At 38.8% G+C, this 12,663-nt stretch overlaps 2 protein-coding genes across 2 annotated transcripts; one reads left to right on the top strand and one right to left on the bottom strand.

Annotated features, from left to right (window-relative positions):
• Positions 1-3,229: 3,229 nt before the first annotated feature.
• LOC108053089 lies at positions 3,230-4,190 on the top strand. The gene is made up of 3 exons (XM_017135666.2): positions 3,230-3,615; positions 3,671-3,793; positions 3,853-4,190. Exons 1-3 carry the CDS (start codon positions 3,308-3,310, stop codon positions 3,995-3,997), a joined length of 576 nt encoding a protein of 191 aa, XP_016991155.1. The 5' UTR covers positions 3,230-3,307; the 3' UTR covers positions 3,998-4,190.
• Positions 4,191-10,222: 6,032 nt separating this feature from the next.
• On the bottom strand, positions 10,223-12,173 carry LOC108053090. Its single transcript, XM_017135667.2, has 3 exons — positions 11,760-12,173; positions 11,576-11,698; positions 10,223-10,508 (listed from the first exon to the last, which is right to left on the bottom strand). Exons 1-3 carry the CDS (start codon positions 12,077-12,079, stop codon positions 10,373-10,375), a joined length of 579 nt encoding a protein of 192 aa, XP_016991156.1. The 5' UTR covers positions 12,080-12,173; the 3' UTR covers positions 10,223-10,372.
• Positions 12,174-12,663: the final 490 nt, after the last annotated feature.

The following is a 12,663-nucleotide window of genomic DNA, read 5'->3' as shown; positions in this document are numbered from 1 at the left end:
TGTGTTGGGGGGAGAGAACACAACAAAAAGGCTGCATACTTTGCGGCTGGCTCTAATTAATGAAAGACTTTGCCTTTACCTTTCTGCCACTGTCAATGCATAAAGAAATTTTGCTAATTAAAAATAATCGCAATAGCGGAGCTGCACTGCAACTTTGTCTTTGTCTCGGAAAACCACTCACTCCTCTCCTATTCCGCCGTGGGGAATTCCCTGAGCAGGTTGGCCATTCCTTGTGATTATTTTAACAACTTGGCCATGTTGCTGCACCCGCTGAAGACCAAAAGAACCTTTCGCCCCAAAGACACACTAAAAAACAACTTCACGAATTCCAAATGAGAAAACAAATGTTTTAAATTTAATATTAAACTCACTAAGCTGCCATCGCAAGTATTTAATTGGAAAAATAAAAAAAATAGCCCACATCTACTGATGCTTCGGAATCATGCCCCAGTTTTTTTCTCTGCAAGAAGCCATAGAATTTGCTCGCGGCTGCAAGTAATTGTCTCCGGCTCGTTTCTTTGGATTGGGATTCGGATTTGGCGGCTTTGGCTCGCAACATCATTAAATGTGTACATAATGGAATGGCTGTGATTTGTTCCAAGCGGAAGATTTATTATCACCCTGCCATTTTCCAGGCGAAAAAATCGGCATTATGTTCCGCATGCCTGGTGACAAAGTGCAGCCAGACGATGGCTTTCATTTTGTGTTTCTCCACAACAATCCGAGTCGTTTACATAAACACTTTGGAAATTTATTGCTCTAGGTTGGCGTGTGTGTCTGTCAATGGCAAAAGTTTGTGCATTTAATTTGTGCAAAATTTTCCTACAACTCAAATTGAATTAACCTGATGACTCAGGAATGCGGTGTTCCGCCAACTCGGTTCGACCCAAATCTGACTTGTTATTAAGTACTGCCGAGGTTATCTCTGCATGTTGGAGAAAACCGCATCCGAAACGCCATCGTTTGTCGTACAAGTTTTGCATTTAAAGTTTTTCCCTTTCACAAGTTTTGCTGAGAACATATGCTCGAAACCCTATTAGGTCTTCATCAAATTAAAATATGTCCGCCTTGACGTGAATAATGCTTGAGGCCATGGCTGAAATTAATTGCCAGCAAAACTATACAAAAGTCATAGTCATCCTGCTGCCTCCTCAACTAGAGAAGGTGCGCAATTTCGCAGTAATCAAATAAATTAAAAGTTGACCAAGGACCCTGAAACAATGGAGGAAGCTGCAAAATCTCTTAAGTCTCAGTTGAGTTGTTCAAACATCTGTGCAAATGTGTGTGGGTTTGACAGAGATTATATCTGGATTGCTGGATTCGGGGACATTGGAGCGAGGGCTTAAAATGAATTTGTGTGGCAAAATGAAATACTTGTGCATAAGTGAAATTGTTTTACTTTGCTGTTGCAAAGTCCGTAAGTAACGAAGTAAAATAATTGACAAATATACATATTTTTTAAAATATTGGCAGAGTGAAAAGTAATCTTAATTCCTTAATGGACTTTGCAGCTTGTATGAAATCAATTTGCACGTCTGGTTTCATGTCATTTCAGAGGGGCTTATAAATTACATTCGTAATCCCCTAACATAAGGGATTAAATGTTGTTTGCATTCGCGTTGACCATCGACATTTTAAATGTTAATTGTTAATCGCATGCAGGGGTATTTCTAATAAACAAAACCAGATCAAATGCAGCTATTAAAGAAGCAAGTTTGCGGGAACTTTTCGCCGATTGCGGCAATTTTAGATGTTCCCGTGCGTTACCAGATTTGATCAACCACTCTGTTATTTGGCACTCTCCCTGTTGGCAGATTGAGTTTGCGTTTAATACCTTTTACGTGTTCGGTTTGCTAATTAATGTCCGTCGCCGGTCGACGGTGTAATAAATTGGATTTGCTGTTAACATTTTAGTCAGTGTTTTGTCATTACGCGCTATGGGGAGCTGCTGTCAATTTCGTGGTGGCCAAAATGCCGGACAAAAAGCCAGGGAAAACAGCCACGATTACGGGGACCACTTTAAAGGGAAATCCGGCTTTAATAATCCGTGCGCGTGATCAAACTCTAGCCAGCCGGCTACCAATGCCCATAAATAGTTCATTGCATTTCCATTAGCCACTTTGTGGCAGTCCGGACTGTTCATTGACCTAATGTGTGCAATTCATTATGTGCAATTAGAGTTCAATTCAGAGGCTCAGCCTGGTCAAAGTTCAAGGATCGCCTAGGCCGGCCTCTTGAAGCCATAACACATCATTAATGGGCTGTGCGGCCGGGCTGCCAAAGAAAAGTGTAACAATAATGGGCTCGTTTGTTTTCATTGCACACGTGCCGGAGACCGGTCTTTGCTTAAATGTGCTCTTAATAGACACAGCATTTTGGCCATGTTCTTGCGGGCAAACATTTGGCCAGGTCTCCTGTCAGCGGCAGCTCCTATTCCCCTTTCGATAGGCCTCTCCTGCGGTCCAGCGGATGGCTCTGTTTCCTCCTCTCGGAGCGGTTCAAAGAATATAATTAAATGCGCGAATGCATATTTAATGGTGCGAATATGTGTGGAATTATTTTGAAGTTAATATTTAACCAACCTGGATAATGAGCATACATGTGGGTTGACTAGCTGTTTCATTTAGAACTGACCATTATGTGTTTTAATTTCTCTCCCCTTTTATTTTAACTGGAAAACCGAAAATAATAATTTGAAAATTAAAATACTCAGCATGAGTCTCCTCAAGAGTTTTATTTTATGTTCCATTTTTTCCCAAAAATGGCCTGTAATGGCCCAAAAACTCTCATATATCATCAATCAAATCGACAATCGACCAAAGCAATAAATACGCCTACAGGAAACTTTTGTGTCGGCAACTGTGGCAATACGTATCCCTTACCATAACTGCATGCATATTGCCTGCATTAATTGCATGTGATATTTTTACAGAGATTTTTTTTGATTTTATTCAACGCCTTTTTGCGACAGCCTGATTGTTGAATTAAAAAATTAATGAATGATTTTTGAAATGCCCATGTGAATGGCTCTGTAAATAAAAGGCGGCAGCCTGTCCTGTTTTCAGATATCGTTTGATAAGTCCGCACGATATTCTCGGCTATTTCCATTTTTATTAATTAACACCAGCGGCTTAAAAAAATCCCCAAGGATACGCACGCTGTTCAAAATGACAGCTATGCGACATATTTATTAAAGCATTAATTGTTCGATCAAAGTGCGGCTCGCTTAAGTATGCCATTTAAAACAACTCGAACGCATTTGTCTGTCGGCTCTGAAATTCCCGTAAAGCAGTGACAAATTATCAATATGGACGCAGTGGACATTGAACACATCAATTCCAACACCTCGTTTGCGGATGTGCTGCGGGGAAAGAAGGTTCCCGTTAGCCATCTTAGCCAGAGTCTGATGGCCAAGGCCCAAGAAAAGACCAAGAAGGTGGAGCAGTTCCTGACCAAGGCCAAGTCCGCTTCCCTGATTTCCCTGCGAGGGCTGAGCTCCCGGTTCGAGTTCAATAGCCTCCGGGAACTGGACGAGTGGTGGGAGCCGAGGATTTGGTTCCGAGATGAGGCCGATGTCAGCTTGCATCCCAGCTACGCTATGAAGCAGTTCTCATAGTGCGGCTATAGCAGATGTGTTGAGTTCTTAGTTATAAGCTGCCCTATTTTACAGTGATCTAAATTGCTATGTTCGGTATCTGGACGCCAAGGCGATGTACGAACGGCAGTTCTTGCAGGAAATGGAGCACTTCATTGCCAATCAACGCCATATCTGCGACCAGTTTTTTCTGAAGAAGTAAGCTCAAAGTTTAAAATGAAAACGCAAAGTTCACCTGGTTTTTCTTCGCTTTCCAGTATCCTGTGCTATAAAACACGTTGGCCCCCTCTGCATACAAAGCGAGAGCTGAATAACTTTGTCTCCAAATTCTTTCAAATGACTCCAAAGGAAAAACGCAGGGTCGAATATCTCATGAAAACCGATTTAGGTTTAGGGTGCTAAAGCTTATGCAATTGCAAAGTAAATTCTGCCATTTATTCCATTTGGCAATGGCTTAATTAGCAGATTTAATTTTGCAATTATGTTTTGCAATAGCGGGATAATTACTTCATGGAAAAAATCTGAAACCGATAAATTTAATTTTGCAATTAATCTGTTGTATTTTCCTGTTCTGAAATTAAAAAGGCGAAACATTTTTTTGTGAATGTTTTGTGGGCGGTTTAAGCAGTAAACAATACCGGTTAATATTAACTTATTAAATTTTAATTAGATCTTTCTCACAAAAAGATTTTTAGCTACAGGCAGTAAGCGAAAAAGTGATGAATAAAATCCGCATCTGCTTACATTTTTCCGCTAAATTGCTTTTAAACAAACTGCCGTTTGTGCATATTAAATTTGCAGATGCATTCATAAATAAATTCAAACAATAAATTATTTTATTGTTGAACAATGTAACTATGTGGAAAATTCATATTTAAACGCGGAGCAATTGTTTCGACCTTTTTTATACCAGTTCGCGATATGAGACAAATGTATGCATTTGTGATTGTGTGCGATGACAGGAAGTGCGTCATTTGTCAAAAGCTAGTTTATGGCCATTTTTTTACCAGTTGAGTCGAGCTTTGTTTGCTCTGTGTAAACACACCTGAAAAAGGTCAACTGGACAAATGTTTACTTAGTGAACAATGGCACGCAACCGTCATGTAAATTTTGCTCTTTAACTCAGGCATCCCCGTGGCTAAATTTCTTTAAAATTAATCAAATACAATTAATTGTTTTGTTTTTGCATAGCCCACAATAATAAACAATCATGAATGATTCGTCAGCTGAAAGTAATTTGACATGAAACCAGAGCTGTGAATGCAGTCAGGCCTGTCATTAAATAAAACATTTGTTTTCAATGTGACTTAACAATTTATGGGCATTAGAGTGTGATGTTTTAATCATTGGCAAGATAGAATGGAGCTTTAATTCCGTTTTAAACTATGCACACAAAGAGAATATTCCGCTCCAATTCATGCAACACCCGGTATTAACAAAAATGGAGGCTCTCGCCTTTTTCTCGGCACACTCTGACACTTGGAAACTGCCATAGAATATGATTCATGCTTGAGTGGGCTTTCAACCTCGATGGCCAGCTTCAATTAATGCCAAAGTTGCACCAATTTTAAAGTCGCTTCTCAGAAGAAGAGCCCTCACAGGGAAAAAACACACGAGAAGCTCTGGCATCCGCAGCTCAGAGCTATAAATTATAATTTCCGCATGCTGAGCTGCCCCAGCCCCCATTTACGCCACAATATATCCAATGGCTGGCCATCGTCCGGCAGTCCTGGTTTTATGATGCTTATGGAAAAAATCCTTGCCACTGCATGGCTGCAAGGTGTGCGCCAATTTCCGGCACATGTGAGCGTGTCAGAGTCCGTGTCGGTGTCTGCTCCCTTTTATGCACATATATAATTTTAAAAATGTTTGGCCGACACCCGTGTCCGTGCCCATACATACATATGTTGCCAGAGTGGCCGGAGAAAAAATTATAATTAATAGCGCTCGAAAAGAGCATCGTCAAAAAAACCAAACTATGCATAACTTAAAGCTTGCCAAGCCACAAGCTGTTCATCGTAAAGCAACGAATTTTTATTACTCATACGCACTGGCTAAGCAGTGGCTAAAGTACCTGTACCCAACTTATTTAAATATTATATATATTACTCAGCCCAACATAAGGACCATTTATCATTCATAAGCGCTTTCGAATGGAATACGATTTATGTTTGCTACTCAAGGAGCAATGTCTAACATTGGACACATTTAAAGAACAAACTATAGGTACATTAGTTTACTTATTACTCTAACGTACAATAATATAATGTAAATATATATATTTAAAAAAAAACGAAGCTTAAATTTTTTATAATTTTCTTTCTGATTGTTCCTATAGGAGTTATATAATGTCTTTTGGGAAAGTTTAATCCAGATAGCTTAAAAAGTTCGGACGGACAGTCGGACAAGGCAAGATCGACTCTCCTGGTGATGCTGATCTTATGATATATCTTAAGTCGGAAATGCCTTCTTCACTTTAAACTTTTCACCAAAGTACCGAACTATAACCATCTGGCAATACCTTCAGATTTTTACGCCGCACACCCAATTTGCCAACTATCTCATAAACGATCCTTTATTTAAGACCCATTCATTCCCTTCGAAGCAACCCACTTGCTGGTGTAATGAATGTTGTTTGTTTGTGTAACATATTTAACAACAAGTAGCCTTGCTGAGCAATCATTGCTTGCCAACTCGTTTGTTTTACTTGACTGGGGTATTTGCACTGGCTGAGGAAGTTTGCTTTGCGGAAAATATGATTAACTTCTGCTGCGGACTTAAGCGTAAGTAGTGTAAGTCTTGAATATTTGAGTGCTCAGAGTAGTGTTTCGTTCCGTTCATTCAAAGCTGTTAAGGACTGTATAATTTTCCCTCATTATAGACTGCGGTAAAGAGACATTATCGCGTTTCTTTTGCGGGAGTTTCACAGATATTTCATATATATTTTACTAAAAACGGTTTAATAGTTGTGCGAGAAAACCATATTTTACCTCCGTAAGTTTATGCTCCTTTTTGCAAATAATTTCTTCCAATTTCGTTTATATTTTTGTAAGACTGCAATTGCGGTAAAGTCAAACTAGTTGGCAACCCATAAAATGTTTTATTTTGTGGTAAATTCAATTATTTATGGGCTCGTGCTGTGTTCAAAAGGTACACCATAAATAGTTAAATAATGTTCCAGTATTCTGATTGCTTCCGCTTGATTGCCTTACTCTAAATGAACACTATTTAAAAAATGCAAAAACAGCAAAAGTGAAAGAATTTCATACGATTTCCTTGATTTCGTAGTGCATAACTTCCGACATCATGATTTCGTGGCGCACACATAAGCACCAAAGCACCCACACATCCACAAGCCGGCGAGTATCTGTGTGTTTGAGGTCCTAGCCCGCTGGTCGTAACTTCCGCTCAAAACGCACACCACTTGAGTTTTGTGTGGCATTGCAAAATGCATTTTATACGCAATAAAAATACACTTACGGGGTTTTTTACAGCTCGCCCGCTCTGAGGCAGACCGCCGCCACGCCTCCCTTGACCCGCCCTCGCCGGAGATTTCATTTCTTTTGGCGCCGTTTTTCTACTATAATATTTCCTACTTACAAAATAAAAACGAAAAGTCAGTTGGTCTGCCAGTGGCTTGTTTGTGTTGTGTTCTGTTGGTTAAGGAAATTTAATGAGCTACTTAATGTTGTTGTACTGCAGTTCTCACTGTTAAGTCTGGGAGTGTGTGTTCCCATCCAATCCCTCCCGCTTTACTACTAGTCGGTTGTTAAATAAATTTAAATTATATTGTCGCTCCCTTTACAAGCCGTTTCTGCGGCTCGGTGGTCATTCCCTCGCCGAACAAACACATTTTTCCCGCTCGCTGTGGAAAAGTGTGTGCCACAAGTTTATTAATACTTGCCCTGCCAGCGAACACTTAATCATCTCAATGCTTCGAGGGTCTGGGGAGGGCTCCTGTAAAACATCGGCAAAGAAGTGAAAAAACTCTGGGAAAACGAATGCCGAAAATAAACACAAGTAAATTGCCTCATCATCGCATTTACCTGGAGGCCGTATTTTAGGCCAAATGATTTGAAACTTTTGAGCCCATGTAAGAGGCCTTTAATGCTTATGAATAACCTCAATTTATGCTTTCGAGAATGAAAATTTAATCAAACATTTTGCCATCGCCAGTTTGGTTTTGGGGAGGAAAGGCTGAACTCATAGTTTCGGCGTATAACAAATTTTTTAAATTTTCCATGCTTCAGCAACATGTTGAAAATGCTTTTAGAATGTTTTCAGGCATTCTATTTGACTGGCCCGAAAAATGGCTGAGAATGCACGTTCGACTTTTATTTTGTTGCGCACAAAGAATCGGAAAAAAACTGAAACGACAAATTTAATTTTTCAGTTGAAACTAAAAACTGTGCAGAGAAGGGTCACTTTGTCTCTCAATAAGGGCATTCTAAGCCCTTTGCCATTGATTGGCAGCTTGTTTGTAATTTTCTAACTCGATTTCCAGAAGGAGTTCACATTTCAGTTGGGAAATGGTCAAAATGCCCTTGGTCACTCTGTGATAGCTTGAGCCCCTTTTGATTTCCCTTTCAAATTAATTGTACCATTCATTATTCGGGACCAAATAAACATAATAAAAGCGCAATCAGCAGACGTAAAATTCACTGTCCTTTGGCATTTCATATGTGTTTGCACAGGCAATTGCCAATGCACAGCATGCAAAATTGGAAATGCAAATGCTAAGTAAATAATGTCATTGGAAAAACGGCAAATGATGTGGCCGAGGCAGAATCGGCGGTAACAATCAGCAGGGCACTCGCAAATCGCATTAGCCAGCTCCCGTGGCCTTCTGTAGTCAAATGTGCAGCGTTCGCATGCACTGTTCAGACCCGACAAAATGGATTTCCAATACTCGATTGTTGGCTAACACAACTGAATTTCCCGACTCCTTAAATTCTCTCGCTTCCCCTACACAAATATTCCGAAATGCATAGATTTTCGAGCCATTGAAAGCCATTCAAAAGCACGCGAGAGGCCGCGAAATCGACTTTGGCATTTGTGACGAGTGCATCCAGGCCAAAGCCATAAATTGCACAAAAATCGGGAATCGTTCTGGGGGCTTGGGCTTTGGTATCGGTTCAGTTCGTGGGATTGGGCAGCGTTGTGACAGAGCCAGTTTGGCTATGCATGTTCAATTAAATTATTGCAATTTTTTGCCCGGCCCACATGGCGTATGCGTTGCGCTCGCTCAATTCATCAATCACCGAATATGTCTGAGGTTCATGCTTTTTTTGTTTGTTAAAAAATAGTTTAGATTTATGCGATTGTTGCCGCAAACTTGTTTAAAAAAGGGTTCTCTTTCATTCCGCTTACCACTACATTAGATTTTGGCCACTTAAGCTTAAATGTTGTTTTCTGCTTAGTAAGAGGGGCAAGAATTTCGCTTGCAAATCGTCGGCATTTAATCCAATTTCGAATTCTGCCGCCCGTACTGTGGGAAATTTAGTCTCAATAATAGAAAAAATATGTGTTTTAAATTTTTAACGCAAAATTTTAAAGTTGATTCAACAAAAAATAAAACAAAACCAAAATGATTTGTAAGTTTTTTTGCTTTTGTTTTGAAGTGCATTTTCATATATAATAAACGGTAAATGGCTTAATAGTGTTATTTGACGCGTTGTAAATTTATGGAAATTTAATATTTAATTTGTTCAATGTTGTTTTTTCAGCCACGGTATCTGGGCAGATCGTTAGCGCAGTTGGCCTTTTTAAATGCTGCGAACACAACTCAATTAAGCCTGTAACTGACGGAGGCAGCCTCCCACTTGGCCGTTTCCACTTCTGCCCACGAGCAGCAGAAATTCGCACAAGCACGGAGTTAGAGTGTGATTCTGGACACTCCATGCCAATCGACGGCAGTCGGATTGGGATTGGGTTGGCCTGGGCAGAGTGGGGTTGGGATGGGCTGGGCTGGGCTGGGTCGGGAATATCTGTCTGCTCGTCTGGCAGGTGTACAAGTCGTTTTGCCACTCCATTGCAGCATAACCAACGCCTGTGCGAGTGTCTGTGTGCGTGTTAATTACATTTGGCTTGCATTTGGGCAAAGTTGGCCCTCACAATTGAATTACAAGTTTTTCGCTCGCCAGCATTTAGCAAAAGTGTTATTTGTTTTGGCCTGCGCAATTTAGCCACACATGCCCAGAGAGTTTAGCTGAGCTGGGAAATTTTCTCTTCATTCTATTTTGGCAAAAGTTTCTTCCAGTTTTTAGCTAGTGATAACCAAAAAAGAAAATGGTTTAGTAAAGATAAAAGATATTCAAATTTGTGCATGTATAAACGAATTGAATTTTAAACGCCTATGTCGGATTTGAATAGCACATATTATTATGTAATGCGCTGATTTATTATTATTACACAATTTTCTGTTAAAACATAAGTACCCAATATCTTTTTTGATTCGGTTGTGTATAAAAAGGTCTATATCGCTTTAATATTGTACGTATCAACCCAGACCTTTAAAGAAAGAGAATATTCCACCTAAAAGATGATAAAAGTGTGCTAGTAAAATTACGGCGTACATTTACCTTTTATATAAATATTAGTTTTTCTGATAAATAAATCATTGCAAGATTTATGTTCCAAGATAAGAAGTCTTTATTCTTTATTCCGCTTACGTCAATTTTTTAAGCGTTTTATACATTTTATTCTTTTTCTTTGTTTTAATATGTCCAATTTTATTTGTCATAAAAAATATTACTTGTATAAAAGTTCATGAAAACTTTAACAAAAATTTGTCGACATTATTTTATTGAAGCGGTGCTGCTCAGTGGGAGAAAGCTTGCAAAAGTCCTTTTCAAACATTTTGAGCTCTTTCCTCGTATGCAGCGGGGGCCAAAGTGAGGTATAAGCCATGGTCCTACAAAATATTAAATTCTTGTTAACTCATTATATTTTCAAAATCCGAAATTTATCCTAATTGGTTGAATTTAAAAACAATTAAAACTTAATTTACTCAAAGTGTATGAAATCATCCTAAATCTAAATAAATTAAAAAACAAGAAAGGAAGCAAACTTCGGCAAGCCGATGTTTATAAATCCTAGCAGTTGATTCAAATCGTAATTCCCTAATATTTAAGTATTACCAAAACCCAAAGAAAAACAAAAAAATTAAAAACAAGAAAGGAAAGCTAGCTTCGGGCGGAGCCGAAGTTGATATACCCTTGCAGAATATTGTGTAAATTATATTCTCCAAAATTCTTCATATGATGCATTCTTAATACTCATAAAAAATCCAAACTTCCTAACTATAAAAACACCAAATTATGGTATTTCTAATCGTTCAGTTATATGATATAGTCGGCCGATCCTTATGAAATTTAGTAGGTCGGATTGATTAACCAAATATAAAACCCATAGAAAATCCCAACTGCCTAACTTTAAAAACACCAAAGTTATGGCATTTTCAATCGTTCAGTTATTTGGCAGCTATGGGATATAGTCGGCCGATCCTTATTTGGTAGGTCGGATTGATTGGCCAAATATAAAACCCATTGAAAATCCCAACTTCCTAACTTCACAAACACCAAAGTTATTGCATTTCCGATCAATCAGTTATATGGCAGCTATAGGATATAGTCGGCCGATCCCGGCCGTTCCGACTTATATACTGCGTGCAAAGGAAAGAAGGGTGTGTGCAAAGTTTCAATTCGATAGCTTTAAAACTGAGAGACTAGTTTGCGTAGAAACAGACAGACGGACAGACAGACGGACATGGCTATATCAACTCAGGAGGCGATACTGATCAAGAATATATATACTTTATAGGGTCGGAGATGTCTCCTTCACTGCGTTGCACACTTTTCACCAAAATTATAATACCCTCTTCAAGGGTATAAAAATATTAACAAGTTTTTTAAAATATTTACAAGTTTTTTTTTTAACCCTATTTAGCACCTATGACAAATTTATGGAATATGTGGTTACCTAACGAATTGCCAGGCATTTTCGGCCGTCGACTGATTGTCGATCAAAAGTTTTATTTCCCGCTTGAACTGCTGGGCGTACTCCCGTTTGGAATTGTGGTACCGCTCCAGACATCGTATTTGCCTGGAAAAGGAAAATTTATTCAAGTTTTATCACTGATTGGTTGTATTTCTTTAAATCTTACAGTGGTATGCGATGCTTAGAAAAAGTGGGCTCGTGCACTGGGTCCCTGTCGTCAGCAAATACAGTTTGATAAATAGGTTCGTATACCTCTTCGTCTGTCTCTTCATAATTAACATCAACCAATTGCTTATCAGACCTATGGCGCTTCGTCATGGTTGAAAACGAGTATCGCGGCTCGTCACTCGGTCGGAATTGGCTCCCAATAAAAGAAGCGCAGAAAGACTTCATTCCCATGCTCATCCTCTTGTCTTCCATGAGCTTTCTCTTTTCCTGAATCAGGGTTCTACGATCACTTGAATGGCTCATTTTGAAAGTTGCCATTATATAGATGCTTATCTCTGAAGGTGATTTTTTTTCGTACAGTGGAATTGAGTATGTTTGTTTTAATTATACTTATGTGTAAATGTTGACTGAGTGTTATGTCAGGCTTCATTGATGGCTGGCGTATTTTCAGAAATGGGTAACATGACATTTTTAAAATTCATATGTGAATAATGTTTAATTTGGGTTTGAAACAAAAAGGTTCTGCAAATAATGCTGAATCTGATCATGTCGACGAGAATGTTACTAAAAGTCAGCGCTTTCAGAATTTTTACTATAGTTAAAAAAATGATTAGGTCATTTTTGATACTCAATGACTTGCGAACGGATTCATGATTTTAAAATCCTTTAGAGTATTACCCAATATTTTTGATCCGTCCGTCTGTCCGACCGTCCCTCCGTGTCTACACAAACTAGCCCCTCAGTTGTAAAGCTATCTGCTTGAAACTTTTCCAAAAGTTGTCTTTCTATTTCAGGTAATGTATAAGTATAGCTCCCATAGGAACAATAAAAAAAAATTAAAAAAGGTATAATTAATTTTTTGTTTTTGTTTCTTTTGGATTTGGTAATATTTAAATACTACG

Source organism: Drosophila rhopaloa, unplaced genomic scaffold (genome assembly GCF_018152115.1).
Source record: "Drosophila rhopaloa isolate 14029-0021.01 unplaced genomic scaffold, ASM1815211v1 contig_155, whole genome shotgun sequence".
Taxonomy (NCBI): domain Eukaryota; kingdom Metazoa; phylum Arthropoda; class Insecta; order Diptera; family Drosophilidae; genus Drosophila; species Drosophila rhopaloa.
The sequence above is the reverse complement of the archived record's forward strand: the minus strand, read 5'-3'. Positions and strand labels throughout refer to the sequence as shown.

What these genes read in the sequence shown, in the direction of transcription:
- LOC108053089 (XM_017135666.2), top strand. Translation starts at nt 3,308, where the DNA reads ATGGACGCAGTGGACATTGAACACATCAATTCCAACACCTCGTTTGCG. An exon ending in GCTATGAAGCAGTTCTCATA is followed by an intron (nt 3,616 to 3,670) that starts GTGCGGCTATAG and finishes CCTATTTTACAG; the next exon opens with TGATCTAAATTGCTATGTTC. An exon ending in GACCAGTTTTTTCTGAAGAA is followed by an intron (nt 3,794 to 3,852) that starts GTAAGCTCAAAG and finishes TTCGCTTTCCAG; the next exon opens with TATCCTGTGCTATAAAACAC.
- LOC108053090 (XM_017135667.2), bottom strand. Translation starts at nt 12,079, where the DNA reads ATGGCAACTTTCAAAATGAGCCATTCAAGTGATCGTAGAACCCTGATT. An exon ending in TCTAAGCATCGCATACCACT is followed by an intron (nt 11,699 to 11,759) that starts GTAAGATTTAAA and finishes TTCCTTTTCCAG; the next exon opens with GCAAATACGATGTCTGGAGC. An exon ending in AATGCCTGGCAATTCGTTAG is followed by an intron (nt 10,509 to 11,575) that starts GTAACCACATAT and finishes AATATTTTGTAG; the next exon opens with GACCATGGCTTATACCTCAC.